General features: G+C 38.4%; 3 protein-coding genes across 6 annotated transcripts in view; 1 reads left to right on the forward strand and 2 right to left on the reverse strand.

Moving 5' to 3' along the window:
- The window catches only part of chn2 (chimerin 2), a 34,319-nt gene extending 26,147 nt beyond the window's left edge, over positions 1–8,172 (reverse strand). The window contains exon 1 of the mRNA XM_044117592.1: positions 7,573–8,172. Within this exon, the coding sequence (XP_043973527.1) occupies positions 7,573–7,621 (49 nt within the window). The 5' untranslated portion in view covers positions 7,622–8,172. The remainder of the gene's footprint in view (positions 1–7,572) is intronic.
- Positions 8,173–9,067: 895 nt separating this feature from the next.
- On the forward strand, positions 9,068–13,572 carry cpvl (carboxypeptidase vitellogenic like). The gene is made up of 13 exons (XM_044117596.1): positions 9,068–9,226; positions 9,403–9,584; positions 9,673–9,794; positions 10,832–10,946; positions 11,040–11,098; positions 11,197–11,276; positions 11,369–11,435; positions 11,795–11,917; positions 12,059–12,190; positions 12,284–12,382; positions 12,492–12,665; positions 12,775–12,957; positions 13,039–13,572. Exons 1-13 carry the CDS (start codon positions 9,222–9,224, stop codon positions 13,135–13,137), a joined length of 1,440 nt encoding a protein of 479 aa, XP_043973531.1. The 5' UTR covers positions 9,068–9,221; the 3' UTR covers positions 13,138–13,572.
- Positions 13,573–15,053: 1,481 nt separating this feature from the next.
- Positions 15,054–20,144, reverse strand: part of creb5b (cAMP responsive element binding protein 5b) — a 52,547-nt gene continuing 47,456 nt past the window's right edge. For 3 of the 4 annotated variants that reach the window (XM_044117601.1, XM_044117600.1, XM_044117604.1), the window contains 2 exons: positions 19,776–19,884; positions 15,054–18,915 (listed from right to left, as the gene is read on the reverse strand). In XM_044117601.1, coding sequence (XP_043973536.1) covers positions 18,758–18,915; positions 19,776–19,884 — 267 coding nt within the window. In that variant the 3' untranslated portion in view covers positions 15,054–18,757. Of the gene's footprint in view, positions 18,916–19,001; positions 19,684–19,775; positions 19,885–20,144 lie in introns of those variants that run through there. The other variant, XM_044117602.1, reaches the window with a different exon arrangement.

The following is a 20,144-nucleotide window of genomic DNA, read 5'->3' on the forward strand; positions in this document are numbered from 1 at the left end:
ATCCAATCAGGGAGAAAGACCATAATTTCTCAAGGCCTCTCCTGTGATTTGAAGAAGCTAAAATTGAAGTGTTGGTCTGTTCTTAAATTTGCAGGGAGGGGGAGGAGTCTGAGTCTTCTAAATTGATCTCAGCCCTATAGACAAATCTGTGGTCAGTGCTGCCTCCGTTACACCTGTTCTGTCAGGAGGAATGAGCTAAACTATTGTGAGAAGGTTAGGTTAGGTGCTAACCAAAACCCATTACGTTATTTATCTGAAACTGAAAAATGACTCTAGCATTATTGGGAAGCTGGCTGACTAAATATGTACTTACGGACAGCACACAAAAATTCATGACAAAAGTTATTCAGGTTGATTTAATTTGGCTTAACTTGGGCAGACAGAAAATGTTTACTCTTTTGCTATGCTATTATTTATCATAAACTTGAGAGAAAGCACCTTCTTTCGCTGTTCAAAGGCAAACATTTTTGGCAAGAACAGGCAGTGCTAACAGATTTAGGAAAGCAACCTGTCTCTCCTTAAATTTACTTTGTCAATATGTAAATCTGCAACTGGTTGAAGAATCTCAACAACTCCCACTAGCTCTGTGAACAACACAATGAGAGCACTAGAGAAAAAGATCTAAAGTCTTTGAAAGACCTGCTTAGTGTCATAAATAATGCAAAATTTCTATGCATTTGTAGGCATAAATGGATTGTTTCATAATCTATCCGGAGACCAAGGTTGTAAATCTGCATGATTTCATTTAGACATTTTATTCTGAGAATAAAATTATTCCAATTGAAAACATACTTTTCTTATGATATCTACGGCTTACAGGACATTTATTAAAATAAATTCCATGACTGGCATGTGGAAAATAACAACCTGGAGTTTATCTCTGAGTTACATGCAGACCATCAGCACACACAGTGATTCAGTAGGGTGCAGCTGAACTGCAGCAGGGAGACCATCTGTGCAATACACAGTTTCAAAATAAGACTGTTTACACTGCGAGCTGGGCAGAAAATATTTTTTGTGCATTAACCATGAAAAGAGTTTGTGCAGAAAGTATGCAGTTAACCTGTTTACAGAAATAGAAATGTGTTCAGTTAAACTAAAACTGTCATATGGGGACTTGATTCCGATACTTTCTTGTTTTCCATGCATATGTTTTTATTATCTTCCCCATATTAACCAGAGTAGCACTGGAATACCCCTGGGACAATCATACTTCTTTGCTGATGCTACAAAACATACAGGTAATTTGTGCAAGTCGCTCGCTGCACATGACAGAAAATCCTTTCCCACATGATTTATCTTTGAGGGGGGAGAGATTATGGAACAAAAAGACATTGAGAGCTGCAGCCTTTGCCAGAAACATGTTGAGCAGTCAGCATCACTGTAATACATAGCTGCAATTCTGCCTCCCCAAACAGATATGTCACTTAAGGCCAGGAGCTGAAAACATTATTTGATGCCCTGTTCCTTGATTTGTTTTCCAGCATTTATTTCCAGCAGGAGTCTGGAAAATGGCATGCTGGTGATATAGTACAAGTTCCCATAATATTTATACTAAATAGGTAGCACGAATACTGCTGATGTTGGCAAATTTATCGCCAGAGAACTAAAGATGCTACAGCATATATCTATTTATCATCCAACCACATGGCATGTACTATTCAAACTATGTTTAGATGTAAATCACAGATGCAATTTAACTCAAGATTCTTCCCAAGTTCAGCTTCGTTATCTGAACACTTTTCAAACATAAATGAAAGTCGAAGGGCATTGCTGAGAAAGAAATTGATAAACAAAGTGAAATACAGACCAGACAAGGCCTAAGCAAAAAGTTATCAAAGAGTGATAAAGTTAGGGAAACTCAAACTCAAACTCAAACTCATTGTACGCAATGGCTGCAGAAGATGAAGAAGTAAGAGTGAAGGTTCCAGCTCTGTTAAGAGTTTGTAAGTTGAAGATTTTTATGTAAATATCTGGGAGGTGGAAGTAAAGAGTCTGGGGCCAATAGCCTCAAGATTTTCATACTATTGAGGTATCCAAAGTGCTCTATTGAAAGCCCAGTATTCCTGTAATGCACCACAGTGGTGAACGACCGCTTTTGACACAATAATCTTCAGGTTTGCTCACTGTGGGTGGGGCTAAAATGATGTCATCAAACTACCACACCAATATCTGTAGCAATGTTCCCTGATAATCCGCAAAATATCTGGTGCAGATCAGATGATGAATCAGGCAAATATAGATTTTGGAATAATCTAGGGGGTGCAGTGGAGTCAAATAAATCGATTGAACTTTAAGAGCTTAACAAAGATCATTTATGTCTAGCTTGGTGCAAATCGGATGATGCATGTGTGATTTAGAGACAACTATATATATATAAATGATGAGGAACTGGATTTCGACATTCTAACACACTCACATGGTCCAGCCACCAGCCATTGTTAAGAGAATGATTCAGTGTCATGTTGTTCTGTCATCAGACACAGCTTGAAATCTGTATGAATCATAGAATCAAAGGAAGCCAGCCAGCAGATACACAGGTGATGTCACATATTGACCATGTCAAAGGGACGAGTGCTAGTCTGTTATGACACACACAAAGATGCTTGCAGCTGTGAGCTTGTGTATGAAAGCTATTCCACCTTAATGTTTTTTGGTGATTGGTCAGATTTTGAGTCTTGGTCACATGCACATGCTCTGATGTAGCAAAAACCTTTTGATATTTTTTTTTTTTATCTCAATGCCTCAAGATTGTGGTGAGCGACTTTGAATTCTGCATGTCAAAAGCTGTATGAGCTTGCTCAGATACAATATGTGTAAAAGAGACAAAATGGTTGCTTTGATCCAAATTGGTCGACCTTCTGCTGCTGTGTTTGTACCATAACTCCAAGAGACTTTTTTTATATGCTACATGTGTACTGAATTTCACAATAGGTCAAAGCGTGGTTTGGGGCTGATTTCTTAAAAATTTCTAGGAGGCACTGTTAAGGAATTAGGCCACGCCCACAAAGTATCCGACTGCATTTCTATTGGTGGGTGGATAGGGATCAATCTTTGTGAGTTTGGTGCAGCTCAGCAGAAATATGTGGAACTTGGAGCCAGACGTATGGCAACAACGTGACAACCTACAGCAAAAAGTCCTTGTAGCTACTTTAAAGCATGTGATACCAACTTATCAGTCTTCTAACACAAGACAATCTTGACTATCTCAAGTGGGTCAGAGATGAAGCTTTTCAAGTAAAAAAAAGTCACTTCCTGTTCTGAGGAGGTGGGGCTTTGATGATGGCAGCATGTGACCAAAGAGTATCGTTTATCATCCAACATGGTTGACTCATACCAACTTCGGTCCAGTTCGACCCTTCTGGTCAAAGTTATAACGTTTCATTTGAGTTGGTGGGTACGCCCAATACGCTGCTTAGTTTCGCCCCTTAAACATGCTCAAAAATTCAAGATTTTGACAACTTTTAATACCGCACTCTTAAACTGCATACTGACTGCATACTGACCAAAGATAAAGCTGATAGCTCAAAATCCCTAAGAGACGTTTGTGAGCGTTTTAGGTGTGTAAACAAGAAAAATGATCTTTGACTCAAAATGGACACATCGTTGTACATTTTTGGACATAACTTCAAGACACTTTTTTTCTTAATTTGGGGGAAAGCTGTACCAATTTCAGATTTCGGCGTTATATGGTTTAGCCTCTCTCAGTTTAGGGGGTGCTGTAGAGCAGTTTGGCTACACCCACTTTTGATTCTATTGGAATCCAAATATTTCATGAAGGGAACAATTATTGGTGAAGTTTGGTGAGTTCTTGTACATGTTAAGGCCTCCACATGAAGAAAAAACATGGCAAATGCAAAAGGCCTTTGCAGAGCTCTCGCTGATTGGACCTAAATATAGGGTCACGCAAATTCATCTGTCATCCATTGTTTATACGTGCTTGTCCTTGCAGGTTTCACAGGAGGTGGCTGGTGCCTATCTCCAGCATGCACACACTCACATAGGAGAGACCAATTAACTTAACAGCCATGCTTCTGGAGGAAAGAATCCATAAACATGAATGGGAAGAACATGCAAACTTCATTCAGAAAGTCCTCCTGGCCAGGTTTCAAATCCAGGACCTTCTTTCTGCAAAAAATTAAAACAGTGATCCTCCATGCAGACTGTCACAAAATATAGAAAATAAAACCCCACTACCAATTTATCTAAAAATAAAAATGAAAAAGGGGAGCTTGTAGGAGTTTATTAAGAGTATTTTCAAAGAAATGTGTTTTAAACATGATTTTAAAAAATGAGAATTTATTTGCATGCTCTAAACAAAGATCTAGATTAAAGAAGCCAGAAAACTGACAATTACGCCTCTGCAGTTATGGTACTTTCACGTCTGCGCCATAGCACCCATGCACCCACATACCATCACAGACGCTGGCATCATTACATCCCTCCAATGAAAGCCTGAATCATATTTTTCATGTTTTGGAATGTGGAACCCAATGTCCACCCCGCCTCCACTACAGTAAACTGAAACAGAGTCATCTGACCACAGAGCACATGTCCACTGTTTTTTTGTCCTTCCAAGGAGAGTGTGCTCTCACAGACCTCAGCAGTATTTCTGCTCTGAGGGGTTATGCAGCTTTCTCCCTGTGTAACACAGTTTCAGGTTACATTTCTGCGTGTAGCAGAGGATTGTGCTGAGTGGCAATGGGTTTTTTCCAAGGTTCTTCCAAGCCTGTGTGGCTATATTGATCTGTCACAGGATGCAGTACTTCCAGGGCGCCCACGTGGGCCTCCACCAACTGATGTTCAAAAATCTGATTCTGCAATTTTGCACCAATTTGCTAGATTTATGAATATGTTTGGCATAAAGTATAATCCCGTTTTTGTTAGTTTTTTTGTTTTTTTGCATTACAATTTTCTCTTAGTATCCCAACATCCGAGACACTAATCACACATTTAAGTTTGATTTTATTTATTTTTTTTAAAAATACACCATCCTCTAAAGTAAAAGCTTAAAAAAAAAACATTGCAGGATAGACTTATTATGACAAATAGCTACACTACACCCACAGCACTCAGTCTGCAGCAGAATAGATTACCTTATATGGAGCAGGAACTGAGACTCATTGTTCAGACATATATATTTTTCATAGACAAGATTATTTAAATGTATCTAACTGCCAAACAGCTCTGTAGGAAAATAATGATACCCTTGCGACAACCACTCCATCCCTGGCAGCCGTGCAGCTTGTAACCCCTGATAATTATATTGAGAGCCCAGCAGTAATGACAACCTTCCGATACCACAGAAAGAAAAGACTTTCCCCTTAAAGCAGCAGTGGTCAAAAAGGCTGTTTTTTGTTCAGAATGCACACATGAGATAATGTTTTGCGAGGCTTGTGGTTACAGTGCAGACTGTATCAGCTTGGAAATGAATGTGTGTGTGTGTGTGTGTGTGTGTAGGTGTGCGTGTGCGCGTGTGTGTGTGTTTGTAGTGTGTGTGCCGCCCACTGGGCTGTACCTCTGGAAATGTGATGCTGCCGTGTGGTCTACTTAGGATAGCGAGACAGTAAGAAAGTAAAACAAACACTGAGCGTGCTATGCAGTGTTCTCACACATTTTTACTTGTGACAAACCCAGCATTTTTATTTTATTTAATTTTTTTTTACAACATTGGATCTAAATTCATGCATTGGTTGTTTCCATATGAAATGCTATCTGGGCTTACTTGGAAAAATAGTTTACCCCTTAATTTATTCCCTATTGTGTTACAAACACAAACTCCACGGGATATAGATATAATGGAAATATAAATGCTAGAGCAACACAAAGTAGATCATAATCTGAAAACTGTGGCATGCATTTGTATTGTGTCCCATAAAGTCACTACTTTACAGGACCACATGCAAGTGTATGTTGTTTTCAGCAGACTGAATATTTTTGCTTATTCTTCTTAACAAAATTGATCGAGCTTTGATAAATTAGATGGGGAGCATCTGTTAACATCAATTTTCATGTCTTAAAATCTCAATTGTATTTAGTTATGTACTTTGACTAAGCCATTCAAACAAATGAATGTATCGTGATCTAAACCTGGGGTCTCCAAGTCCAATCCTCAAGAGACACTGTCCTGGACTTTTTAGATGCATCACTGCAACAACACAACTGAATCAAATGGTTGAATTACCTCTTCAGCATACCATCAAGTTTGGCAAAAGTCTCATAATAAGCCATTTATTTGATTCGGGTGTGTTGAAGCAGGGGTGCATCTAAAAGCTGCAGGACAGCAGCTCTGGAGGAATGGAGTTGGAGACTACTGATAAACCGTACTATTGTAGATCAGGCTGCATGTTTAGGGCTGTTGTCCTGCTGGAGGACGAACCTCCAAACCCTGTCACACCAACCTCCACCACTATGTTTCGCCATGGAGACGGTGCATTCAGGGGAAAATGAATGATTTTCCTCCAACTTCACAATTATGTGGTACTTTGTGTTGCACTGTTGAATTAAACCCCCAATAAAATACAATAAGGTTTATGTTTCTAATGTTAGAATATGTAAAAGCATATTCTATGAAACTATGTAAAAACATAACATTCCAAAAACATATTCTAACATTTTACTGTTAGAATATGTTAAAAAAGGGGGGGCTAAATACATTCACAAGATAATCTTAATATGACTTTTTATAACTGCTGAGGCATCGTCAGACACAAACAGCTTTGGTTAAGCTTCTTCATCAATTGGTGGTGTGAGAAAAGAGTTTATGTACTTTATACCAAAAACACATTTCATCAACTTAAATATGTGGATGGTGGTTTTACACAAGGTTTGTTTAAACAACTGCAAATTCAACATTCTCATTCTGCAAAAAAATAATTTTTAAAAAATCCAAATAATCTAGAAAAATGTAAATCACATTTCATATATATATATATATATACAATCATGTACATATAGCTGAAGTTCACAACATTGTATTCTCAGGAAAAGAAAGACTAAAAAAAGATTTAACTGGAACTGTGCTGCACTCACTCAGGCATGCCATATTAGAATTTCTCACAGTGTCAGAAAACATCTCAGCATGGTGCTGTGTTTGGTGGAAAATATAGCACACTTTATACACATGCCAAAAACAATCTTCAAAGCCAACCAAGTGGAAAGTCAATACAGGATTTATGGAGACGGTTGGCAATTCAACGATATCCAGAGCCAGTCACAATGAATGCATTTCACAACCTTAGAATAAAGCCAAACTGAGACTTCCTTTCCCTGTAACATTTCCACCCCTGCATGATGCTACTGCTGACAGCAAAGCTTTCACATGATTATTTAGAGTCTGGAATAGATGCTTAACAACTAAGAAGATGGCACATCTATGATTTATGTATTATTAGTAGACGTCTACAGCTTAATAACACAAGCAAAAGTTGAATGTGAGTCTGATAAAAGTAGAAATGTTAAGAATTTTAATAAACATTTTTAAATACCTTGAATGAACTCGTAATAGCAATTGTTACTACATTTAAATTTATTATCTTAAATGTAAAAATTGTGGGACGTGTGGACCCTTACCAGAGGAAACCGATGAACCCGAGAGGCTTGAGTTACTGGATGCTGCCATCCCAACCAGTTTGGCGACTCGGTCACTCCCAATTGGCCAAGGTGGGCTCACAGCAGCTCGTCCCCGGCGGTGCCTCCATGCCACTTCAATGTGCTGCACCTTTTTGACGGCTGACTATTTCATGCTTCCTTTAAATCTCGAGCCCACCACAGTCCGTCCATCTGTCGGAATCTGCTGATCCTTTCCCTCCCTGCGCGGCGCGGCGCGGTGTGGGGGCTGCCGCATATATACCCACAATCAGAACAAAACACGCTCCGTGGATCAGCCTCACGGAAGCGTCTCCTCACACTAAGCAGAAATGCCGGAGGTTTCCTCCATGCACCGATCACCTCTCGTTTCCATGTGCCACTTTAAGGGCTGTGATAAACACACCGCAGCGTAGACGCGCCTTCTTAAAGCGAAAGTTTGGAGCGTTGTCAATGAAAAGAAGAGGAGAAAACAACCGAGTTTTCTTTTTCTATCTGTAAAATCCCAGACTGATGTTTTTTATTTTTTATTCTTCTTTCAAAAATGCTGCTTAAAAAGTCAGGGGACAGTCCGACTGGTTAAACCACAAGACACCAGCTGAGGCGTTATTTTCATCTTAAACCATGTTGTCTCGTGTTACGATGGAGGAGCGGAATGAATCTCTGGATGTTGGCGCCATCTGGTGGTCATTTTGCTACGTACAAGAATTTAGGTACAACCTACAGAGGTTTTTTTAAAATGAATAGTTTAATATATTCTCAACTAAATTTAAAATTCTTAAATGTAATTTTGAAGTCGTTTTATACAGCTATTTTAGTAACATCCAAATAATTCAGTTTTTTTTTTTCCTTTTTTGCTGCAATGAATCATGATATAATTCCATCTCCCCCTTTATAAATTAATTTTTGCTTCTTTGGGAGTCATCCAAACTATGTGAAGATATATTTGCTCTCCTGGTTAAATTATGATAATTTTTATTGTTCAGTTTCACCAGTCATTCAGCTTAGTTGTCCTTATGGAAGGAGATCCTCAACCCTTTTAGAGGCTCCTAGTTCCCAGTTATGCACTCCTTTGTTGTGATCTGTCACATAATCCCAATAAAGTACACTGAAGTTCAAATGGCAAAAAGTGGTTAAGGAAAAGTTAAAAAAATAATAATGGAAACTTTTGCAAAGTATCGTTAATAATTCAGCAAATAAAAACAGGAGAAAAAAAATGTTCTGCTAAATTAAGTAGGTTTTGTCAGATCAGTGCTTAATTCAAAGTCTGTTCTCAGAAGTAATCATCTTCTTATATTGCACTTTCCGAAAACCATAAATTAGTGTGTTCAGTGAATTCTGAATTCACGGTGATGATTATTATTCTAGTTAGCCAACATATAGGCAGCCAGATATTTTCGCAGAGCAATGTCGTTTAGAAGAAACATCATACGTGCCAATTTCCCTACGAGACATCATTCAGGGCTCAATCTAGCAACTGCAGTTAGAAGAGAAACCACGTGGTTTTCGCTCACGTGACTTAAGGCTTGGTCATGTGACTAACGCTAGCAGTAAAAGGCATTTTAATCTCCCTGGTAGTCCATTCCTTTAATTGAAGCTGAAATTACCCTCGTTTCTCTAGAGACGGCGAGATAATGAGGTGAGTGGTGACCAACTCCCCGTTAGCCTACAGCAGGATGTGTCATGGTTCCTCTGCGGTGGGACTGTGGTGAAATCCGACTCGGTGCGGCGTTTGAGGCTCACACGGAAAGAGGACGTGAGGGTCTGGTATGAAACTGATATGAAGTCTCATAGGAAACCTGTACCTGTTTTCAGGATGCTGAGGGAAACTCTGGCTCTCCTGTTTCTCTGGGCCTGCCTGGGCCCTCCAGCCGCCGCACGGAGCTGCTCGTCGTTTTTCTGCAGGAAATCTCACAGAGTCAGCGGTCTGAATGGAGTGGACCCCGGGGCTCCTCTGTTTATCACTCCCTATCTGGAGAAGGGCGCCATAGATGAAGGTAAGAGCAAGTTCTTTCATTACAGAAACAAGACGACGTTTTTCTGCTACATTAATTTTATTTTTGCACTGATACGCCTTGTTAACAGCCAGGAAACTAAGCATGGTTGGAAAAATGCCTGGGGCGAATGTGAAGAGTTACTCCGGATACTTCACAGTCAACAAGAGCTTCAAGAGCAACCTCTTTTTCTGGTTCTTCCCTGCACAAATGGTGAGCTCAGCTGCTTCCTCTACAGCATGACACTCACTCATCCTGTTGTCAGTTTCAAAAAGTATCTTATGTTTGTTGTTGTTGTTGTTGAGGAACTAAAGTCTTCTCCACACTCTTCACCTTTAATCTTTCAGTCAACAGTGATTGTCAGGAATCTCTTTCATTTCAATTACCACTGCAAAACAAGTCGAGACAATTTTGAAAGCTGGCAGTGGTTGTCTGCTGCATCTGGTAATCAGTAACTTTGAGTTTTGATTGAAAACTTTACCAGTGCACTAAGAGTCACATGCCAACTCCTGACAGTCAATAAAAGCCAAACCTCTTAAATTAGCAATTTCAGCTGCACTTTGTCAGCTGCACATTTCTTGTAAAATAGAATTGAGTCTGGTCAGACATTTGCACTCACAAGAGGATTCTGCTAGTTTAAATATTGGTGAAAATAAATGTAAGGTACAATTGGAAAACTTAAGGAAGAACAAAATCACTTTAAGAAGCTCAAATATATTTGAGAAACATGTATATTTTTACTGGTTCAAGCTTCCTTTTCTAACTTGAGGTGTGAGTTAGTCAACCCATGAACCATCTGGATGACTTTCAGAGTGTTATCTTCCACTTTCTGTGTGTGTGATGCATTTACGATATTCTGACATCCAGTTATTACTGAACAGATCTTCAGCAAACTTAAATAAATGAGAGATTGGTTCACATGTTTGAATTTATTATGCTTGTTTGTAAAATTATACAATCCAAAAAAAATAAAGTAAAAAAATAGTTGAAAGGTCTAATGAGATTCAAGGCATTGAGGAATGCATAGAAACTTCAGACCTTATTAATTCCACATATTTCCATGCAAAATTGCTAACAGAAATACTTTTATGCTGGTCGTACTGTAAGAATCAGAGGTAATATAATCTATAATTCCACCAGAATGCAACAAAAAGGAGTTCAGCCTTTTGCTTCTACTTTTTAAAATTCACCTCACCACTAGGTGGTGCTGATTTATTAATTTTCTCACCTGTCCTATCCCTGATGTCCAGGCAAGCCAGGACAAAGCCCCAGTACTGCTCTGGCTGCAGGGTGGACCTGGTGGCACCTCCATGTTCGGCCTCTTTGTGGAACACGGACCTTATGTGGTGTACAAGAACATGACTGGTAATACATGGTCTGCCAGAGACGAGCAGCAGATGTGGTAATGCTCTGTTTGACACAGTTTTTGTTAGTCTCTGTCTTTCTCTGTCTTTGCAGTCGGTATTAGGGATTACTCATGGACGAGCAGATATTCAGTTTTGTACATTGACAATCCGGTATTTATTTTCCTTCACTTAAAAAAAAATAATAATAATGAAACGTATGCATAATTGAAACGGAGCTTTAACTATGGTGTATTTATTTTTTTTTGTAGGTTGGAACAGGTTTCAGCTTTACTGATGATGACAGAGGCTTTGCTCAGAACCAAGATGATGTTGGCAGAGATCTGTACAGGTCTGCTTTCCTGCTCAGCTATTGTTTCTCATTCCTTAGGTTTTTGTGCTTTATTTGCATCTAACTTATCACTTTCTCTTCCTTTTTAAAAGTGCTTTAACACAGTTCTTCCAACTCTTTCCTGAGTATCAGTCCAATGAGTTTTATGCAACTGGGGAGGTAAGTTTTGCCTTTCGATCTTTTCACATTAAAACCCTTGAACTAGTTTTATTATGCAAATATCTATAAATCCAGATTGCAATTACCACTGTACAGTTTCAGAAAGCTGTAAATACACTTGTGTTTTTCAAACTAGAGTATACATTCAAATATACAGAAAACATTTCAATATGTGTGCCTTGCCAAGTTGCAGAAAACTTTTGGCGTATTTCCAACTGGCTGTTTAAATACTTTTTTTTTTTTTGCTGTTGCTGCTTAAACTGGATTGGATAAAGTTGGCATAGTGTAAATACATAAGCGTCTCAGACTCTAAGGTTAGATGTGGTCTTCACTTTGTATTTTTGCTTTTATTTCTGCAGTCATATGCAGGAAAATATGTTCCTGCCATTTCCTATTACATCCACAAAAACAACCCCACCGCGAAGGTGAAGATCAACTTTAAGGGCATGGCTATTGGTGACGGACTCTGTGATCCAGAACTGGTTGGTATCATGCAAAAATTAAAATCTGTGATGTCCCTTCAAATGTGGCATGCTCTGTTTTATTTCCCCATAACTCTACATATTCCAGGTGTCTTGAGGTTGTATGTTTGCTCTCGACTCTCTCTGTTCTCTCGCCATCAGATGCTGGGTGGTTATGGAGAGTTTCTGTATCAGACAGGAATGATAGACAAACTCCAAAAACAGTATGTGGACAAGCAGACGGACCTCGGCGTGGAGCTCATCCAGCAGCAGAAATGGGTGGAGGCTTTTAAGGTAGAACCCAGGATACTTTATCTTGGTCATCTTTGATTTGGATTAACTATTAATCATCCCATGATGGTAAACAATTTCCTTTTCTAACTTTAGGTTTTTGACTCTTTGCTGAATGGAGACGTAGATCCGTATCCGTCCTTTTTCCAAAATGCTACAGGCTGCACCAACTATTACAACTACATGACATGCCAGGTAGTCTGAAATCAGAGCTGCTGTCAGGTATTTGAAAACATTTCAGGGCTTTCATACATCACTGCATTCTCCATGTTTTTTTTTTTTTTTTTTTTTTTTTTCCCCAAAGGAACCTGAAGACCAGGAGTACTTCTCCCAGTTTGTGACCCTGCCTGATGTGCGGAAAGCCATCCATGTGGGTAACCTGACCTTCCATGACGGCTCCGAGGTGGAGAAGCACCTACTGCAGGATGTCATGAAGAGCATCAAACCATGGTTGGGGATTCTCATGGACAACTATAGGGTAATACACAACAGAGATTTTATTCAAAAGAAATTTTTCAATTTCTCAAATAAAAGTTTTAATAAAAAAACTCAACAAAAAAAAAGCAACATTTGTGGCACATGTACAGGTCCTAATCTACAGCGGTCAGCTGGATGTGATTGTAGCAGCTCCTCTGACCGAGAGGTTTCTACCGACTGTCAACTGGAGCGGAGCCGCCGAGTATAAAAACGCTCCCCGGTTCCCCTGGAAGCTCCAGCCCGGCGACACCGAGGTGGCAGGATATGTCAGACAAGTCGGAGAGTTTTTCCAGGTGAGCAGATGTGGAGGACAGACGCCGCAAATGCTACATGCAGATGAGCCGACATTTGAATAATCCTCTTAACCCGTCCAGGTCATCATCAGAGGAGGAGGACACATCCTGCCTTACGACCAGCCGGCGAGGTCCTTTGATATGATCGACAGATTCTTGTCAACACAGGGATGGCTGTGAAATGGTTTCAATATGGATTTATAGAACACACTGACTAACCTGTGCTGATTTTAAAGACCTATGATTGTCACAACAAATGTAAATGAATTGTTTCTTTATATAGGTTTGCAACAGTTTAAAAGAAAAGTATTTTATTTCTTTAAATTGATCACCACTAATGAATTTATACAATTTCTCATCAACTTGAATTCAGTTGAGAATTTTGTTTTTCTCTTTTTTTTTTCTTTTTTTTTTACACAGATCAATTTGTATCGTTTTTTTGTGTGCGTGTTTCTAAAAGTAAAAGTGGCTTATTGTATATGGTTTTAATGTTTTGGTTTAGAATTTTACATGATTTTGCTTTTACGGTATTGGTAATTTTGAAAACGCACACAAGGGGTCGCTGTAATTCAGTGAATTGCAATTGCAGCCAAAAATAAATACATTCTGATCACATCATGGTCAACGGTGGTGACTTTTTGTGAAAACTGTTAAATCTTTGATCTGGTTAATTTTAATTTGAGAGATTGTTGAATAACTTGCTAAGATATGTAACATGTTTGACAGATGAATCCGCTACATCGTGAATACTTTCAGCCTTCGTTTTTTTCACAATTATGTGAAAAAGCAGTATGAATTTCTAATTTAAACCATAAAAGATTAGAAAATTTATTGAAACAGCTTTAACTGATAACGCTGCAAGAAAAACATGTCTATAATAGTTACAAATATTGCACCATGTCTGACAAGACACGTTTCCTTCTAAAGGATTCTTGTAGAAAACAAGCTAAAATTGTGATGTGTTTAGAGAGTTTGTGTCTCCAACCTTTAGGCTTGCCAGATCCTAAACTTTTCATCCTTTTGAATTGGTACAAATTTATAGATTGATAAACTTTATTTTGGTTTGAAACTTTAAAATGTTTTTTTCAAGAAAAAATTTTAATATTTGGTAATCAAAATAAGCCTACTTGCCCAGGTTTGACCAACTCATTTGTGTTATTTTTAAAAAAAATTCTACATTAATTTGTACTTTGAGGTAAAGTAAACAAACAATTTCTAAATGAAGAGTCTCAGTTCAATTTAGAGAGTAGAGTATTTTCAATAAAAATGGGTGATGGATGACATTCTGAAAATAAAGATATATTTAAGAGATTAAATTTGTCCAGAGTTCCTAAAAATCAGCAACATAGCCTTTATTGCTGTAAATAGGATCAAATACCAACTTAAAGATCATGCAATTGGGATCTGCAGTTTTATGCTTTGCAAAGCTGACATTGTGCACAACAGACATAGTCGCTAAGTCTTCACATTCCCATACGAAACAGACAAATAATTTCAAAACTTATTCACTTAAAACTTATTCCGGTTACTTACTTGTAGATGAAGTGCTATTCAGATTTTCTACAATGATACAATAAAAGTATCAAAAATTCCTGCTATTTTTGAATAAATTGTTTTGATTTGATTAGTTGTTTGAATTCAATTTTATATATTTAAGCGGTTTATCCTGTGGTGAACATATTTTTCTAAATGATAAGATTTTTAAAAGTGTAAAAGGAAGCTACCTGCAGCATTTCTTGAACAAATAAGTTCAAAAATGGAAACATTTGTGCAGGGATGTTAATGTGGTCGTATGTGATTATAACTGGCAAACTGCATCTATCTGCGTGTATCTGGCATGCATGCACTGACGTTAACTGCCATGTTATTTCATCAGGCATCTATCAAGCTGTCTAGACAGTTTAATAATTGATGAGCATTCTAAACCTTTAAAGCATCTGACTATTTAATGAGCTGTTTTTTTTTTCAAGGACAGTTGATCATATCACCTTTAACGGGATTACGTGCGCACACACACACACACACACACACACCCCAAAAATCCATTTCCACACAAGTGAATCTGAACCACAGAAAATACTAAATTGTATGTTACAGAACAAGTGCTTTATTTTCATACCGTAATGTAACTGCAATGATATTAAATGTCTGTACAAATGCAAAATAAAACAAAGGCAACATAATTACAGACACAAACACACAAAATGTTGTACAAAGTTATGCAGGCAAGAATGCATTCATCAGTTCATTTTATATAAACAAGTTTTTAAGCGCTGGAACGAGTCTCCATGTTTAGGCGTACAACAAAAGGCAACAAGTGCTATGAAAACATTATTTACAAACGTACCACACATTTCATACTCCCTTCAAAAAGAAAGGTGGTGTCAATACATGTACATGATTATAGAAATTAATGATATGTACAATATTTATATATTTAAATTTCAAATAATACAGTCACAACATCATCAATATGATGTTGCACACAGATATGCACACGTTGTACTTCCGTCTGACTGTTTTGTTTGCCGAAAGAGTAACAAATGTTTTTCTCTGTAATGAATTCAATTTCAAACCCAAAGAGAGTAAAGTTATATACAACTTCAAAGTCTAATGATTCCAGTTAAAGTATTCTGAGGTCATTAACATTTTTTTTTTCATGCAAAAGATTATTTCGGAATGGTAATTCAGACATCATCTCCGTCATTAGTTTTACAAACTAAAAATAAGGCAAGCTTCCAGTCAGAGGGGTGGTACAACAAAGCCCTTTTTAAGAGAATCTCTCTCACTCTTCATCACTCATACTGAGCTGCACATGCAGGCTCCGACATCAAGAGACTACATAAAAGCTACAATTCCCCAAACCCTTCAACAGCCTAGCATGATTGGGAAGATAAACTTTTTGAAAACAACAAGAGCACAAGTTAAACGGTGTGACATCCATACCGATATTTTAGGTCTCCTTGTGATGCAAGGCAGGCATTGTCTCTCAAAAAACAAAACAAAAAAAAACAACAAAAAAATGGCAAAACACGCTATGTTTTTCTCGCTGGTGTGTGAAGATGGGAGATCGCTGAGAATTACTCTGACCTTTTAATATGGCTATTCTACCCTCTGTCACATCAGAGGACAAAAGTGCATAGACAACTCTGTGATCGCTCCACCTGCCAGTGGAATGTATTTCACCCATGTTGCTGCAAAACACAGTGCATCATGGTCTAAATGCAATTCAACTAAACATTTCTAGTCATTCAGGAGAGGAGATAAAGACAAGATGAGGTTGATATGAGAGGTTTTGAGGTTGCCGGGGGACAGAAAAGGGCAGAAATAGAGAATTAGAAAATATTTAACACATCAATGTTTTTCTCAGTACATAGATTTCTAGTGAGGCTACTGCCCTGAAATGAATGCCACATGTCAGTGACAAACTAAGTAATATATATATATATTAAAAAAAAGTCAAACAAATGTGTCACAGGAAATAAGTATTGAACATTTAAAAAGTATTTAAAAAGACCAAGAAAGAGAAGAACAACCAATAAAATCTGGCAGTATTTAGAAAAAAAAAATAAAAATCCTGCACCCCATTTGCTGACTAATAGTATTTAATTGTTGGGTTAAAAGAAATGTATCTTATTACCAAGAAATCACGCACTAAGTATCTTATGAGGAGTAAAAGCAGAGAAATCTCTCATAACCGTCACAAACTGATTGCAGCAAAAGATGCTGGTAGATTTGGTTAAAGAGAGGTCTCTGGATTTCTGTGAGCACAGTTAGGGGCACAAACAGGTGTTCCTTGCAAAGTCTCTGACAGATGAGACAAAATAAATTGCTTAGAAGAGCCGGACTACTACTTGAAGAGTTCTTAAGAAATACCTGGAATTAGGCTCTACGCATTTACTGCACAAGACTCCACTGCTGAACTGAAATCAATATAAACATTGGGAAATATAGTCTGTTCAGCTTAAGAATGCAATAACCCTGTCAGAGTGTCATTGTCCACACCATATTAAGGGAACGAATTAAGACTTATACTATCCCAAAACACAACACTAACATTGAGGTTAGAAAGTAATTTAATACTGGCAGGCTTAATGCAATAGAAAGATGAATAAGAATAAGTAAAGGGACACATTTATAGGTAATCTGAAGGTGAAATGAAGATACGTTTTTAGACAAGACATTGATCCCAAACAAACAGCCAAGGAAACTGACTTAGTTTTAGAAGAAGAAAATACAGTTGAATGGCCCAGTCAATCATCTGACTGGAATCCAATTAAAAATCTTTGGAAGGAACTAAAGATCATAGTGCACAGAGGAGGGTTGCAGAGAAATCAAGAACTGGAACAGGTATGTGGTCGGACAGATCAGGATCAAATCCAACCAACTAATGAACTCAATTTCCACATGTCTGTTCTGAAACGATTCAAAAAGGCTTTTTTCCCCCTTTTCATTTTAGATTACATACATTTTAGTAAGCGTCTTCAATACTCATTCCATGTGACATTCCACATCATTACCCAACATCTGGCATAACTTATATTTATTTTCTCTATGTGTAGATACTACCTGGGCTGTTACAGACATGCAGTATGACTGTCATGAGAAAAACATAAATATGCTCAGTACTTATTTACCTATGGAAAAATCTATCTCTAATATGCATCAAACATAAACAATTAGAGTATTAACACGCTATAATTTTTTTTTTCAAAGTTGTCTAACGTAAGCAAACAAAGATAAAAAAAAAAAAAAAAAAAAAAAAAAAAGATTCAGGCACATTGTGATAACTTGGAAAGTACACCAAGAAAGAAATGCTTAAAGGCTGTCTGTTCCCCAAAGGAAAGAAATTTCCCAAATTCTCCTGTTTTCTCACAAGCTTCTCTCTTTTTCTGCTCTAACTGAACTTTGTTCTGCACAGAAAAGAAGGAAAAGGATTACTATACAGTACTCACATGCATTCGCACACTCAAACATACATTTCATCTGGAATTTAAATCCAAACACTCGACACAGACAAATAAAAGTCTTCAACGATTAAAGCTTGAGTTGGTCCTGCAGAGCATAAGGAGTTTGGTCTCAACCCCTGAGCTGCCTCACCGGGATCACAGTGTTCAGTTCTGTCGCTGACACAACATCAAATGTTTTGGTCACTCTAATCATAATGCGGGGATACAGAAAAGAAGATAATCAACACTGCTATGTATTGCTTCCATTTGTTCGCAAGGTATCATCACTGTCATGCAGATTATAATAAAGCTCATTAAGACTTATAGTGACAGGGTGAATGCTAACAGTCATACCAGCTTTAAGTCTTTACAAAGGTATAGTGCCAGTTTGACTCGGATTCTGTGTCAAACACACGATACCGAAGTCCACCTGTCTGTCTTGCACAGGTAATGATTTGACTTCTTATTCAGTCCGTTACGCATACAAAATCTAAGACATGTTTCTGGAGAAGATGATCAGATTTGGCTCCTTTCTCTGGTTCCATAGCCACTTTAGTCAGCTTTGTACCATAACAAAATAGAAAAACTTCCAAAACTGCTGTTGGTGATCAGCAACAACCCTTCTTTCAGCCAATTGCACAAAAAAAGCAGACAGAAAAACAAGACTGAGCAAACCACAGAGCCACTGCGCGTTAACAGGGTTGGTCTATAAAAATATACTGTAGCTACTGTATAAAGAGCAGCCGCGCTGGTCTTTTGAGGTTTTTCTCCTAGTAGAGGGGGGCAGCGTGTGCAGCTGGTAACCCTCAGAAAAGAAGAGGGGGAGCTGAAAAAATTATACTCTCCAGTCCCTAGTGGATGGGGTTAATGTCTGTGCGGTGGTTAGCCTGTCCGTGCACAGTGCCGCCCCCTACAGTCGTGGTGGAGGTGGTGATGGTGTTGTGCTGGATGACTTGCTGCTGCTGGGAGCATGCTGGGGTTGGACTGCCTGCCGGACTGCTCTCTGGACCTGAGGACACAGCAGAGACATCACTAAGGATAGTTATATGTGTAAGTTTTACAACAAAAAACCTTGCTAAAATACAAAAATAAACACAAACCATTTCATAATAGTAAGGAAAGAAGCAATTTATTGGTAAAAAAAAATAGCTTTTAATATACAAATATTTCTTTAGTACATGTAACAGTCCAAAAACAAAAATAGGAAAGGACAGATACTGTAAATTGAATCAGTTAAGCCAGTAAACATGCTGATGAGTTGTAGACACATTGAAGATGACATCTGCACACAAGCTAGACTCATCAATGAAAGCCATTCCTGCCCTGTCTGGGATGCGGCTTTCGCCTGCATAAAAGAGCCATTCAGCCATTGGGGATGTGAGCCTTATTTTCCTCTGCTAGCACAGGGAGGTGCCTCATCCCATTTACATGAAAACGTCACTTGAGTCCGTATCAAAGGGTGGAGCTCTGATGTCATGTGAAGCTGAGCTGAAGCGCAATCCAAAAAGTCACAATGGTTGTGGGCATTGGTAAGATTTTGCCAAATTGTAGACTGTCGGGGTTTTCTCACATTGACTCCCTGTGCAAAGTGCAGCTGTTGAATGGAAAATTTAGTCTCTCAGAAGATTTAGACGACCAACTCCCAATCCGGGCCGGCTACCAGAGTGTGCAACACCCTGGTGCGAAGGAAAGAGTCCTGCGGTGAGCGTGGGACCTGGATAGCCAGCACATCAGAGCGAAGAGTCCTGGCAGACACCTTAGCGTTACGTCTGCAGGGCTAAGGCACATCAGGGAAGGTGTGGTTTTGGTCATATTCCAAAACGTGTGTGTGCATGGGGTTCATCTGTGTTTATGTTTTGGGCTACTCACTGAGGTAACCTTGGGACTCTTTCTGCATAGTGGTGATGGGGCAGTCCTTGTGTGTGAGCAGAAGCTGCTTGAGTTGGGTCACCTCATTCTTTAGCATGGTCACTTCATTCTGAAAAAAAAAAGACAGTTTTTAGTAGTGGTAAACAGGGAATACAAGGAATATTTCGAGTGCCTTGCAAAAGTATTAATATGTATCTGACAGACCAACACAAAGTGCCTATCAGATAAGTTATCCATTAGCCATTAAATCATCAAGTCTGGGCTTAACGAAAGAGTGGCAAGAAAAAGGCAATTCTTGCAAACAAAAAGTAATGTCTGCTGTTTGGCACAAACCATGCAAGGGATACAAATAACATGCATAACAAGATC

This window comes from Gambusia affinis, linkage group LG05 (genome assembly GCF_019740435.1).
Source record: "Gambusia affinis linkage group LG05, SWU_Gaff_1.0, whole genome shotgun sequence".
Lineage (NCBI taxonomy): Eukaryota > Metazoa > Chordata > Actinopteri > Cyprinodontiformes > Poeciliidae > Gambusia > Gambusia affinis.

Coding starts and splice junctions, on each gene's coding strand:
- cpvl (XM_044117596.1), top strand. Junction 10,947..11,039: donor GGTGTACAAGAACATGACTG/GTAATACATGGT, acceptor CTGTCTTTGCAG/TCGGTATTAGGGATTACTCA. Junction 11,918..12,058: donor GACTCTGTGATCCAGAACTG/GTTGGTATCATG, acceptor TCTCGCCATCAG/ATGCTGGGTGGTTATGGAGA.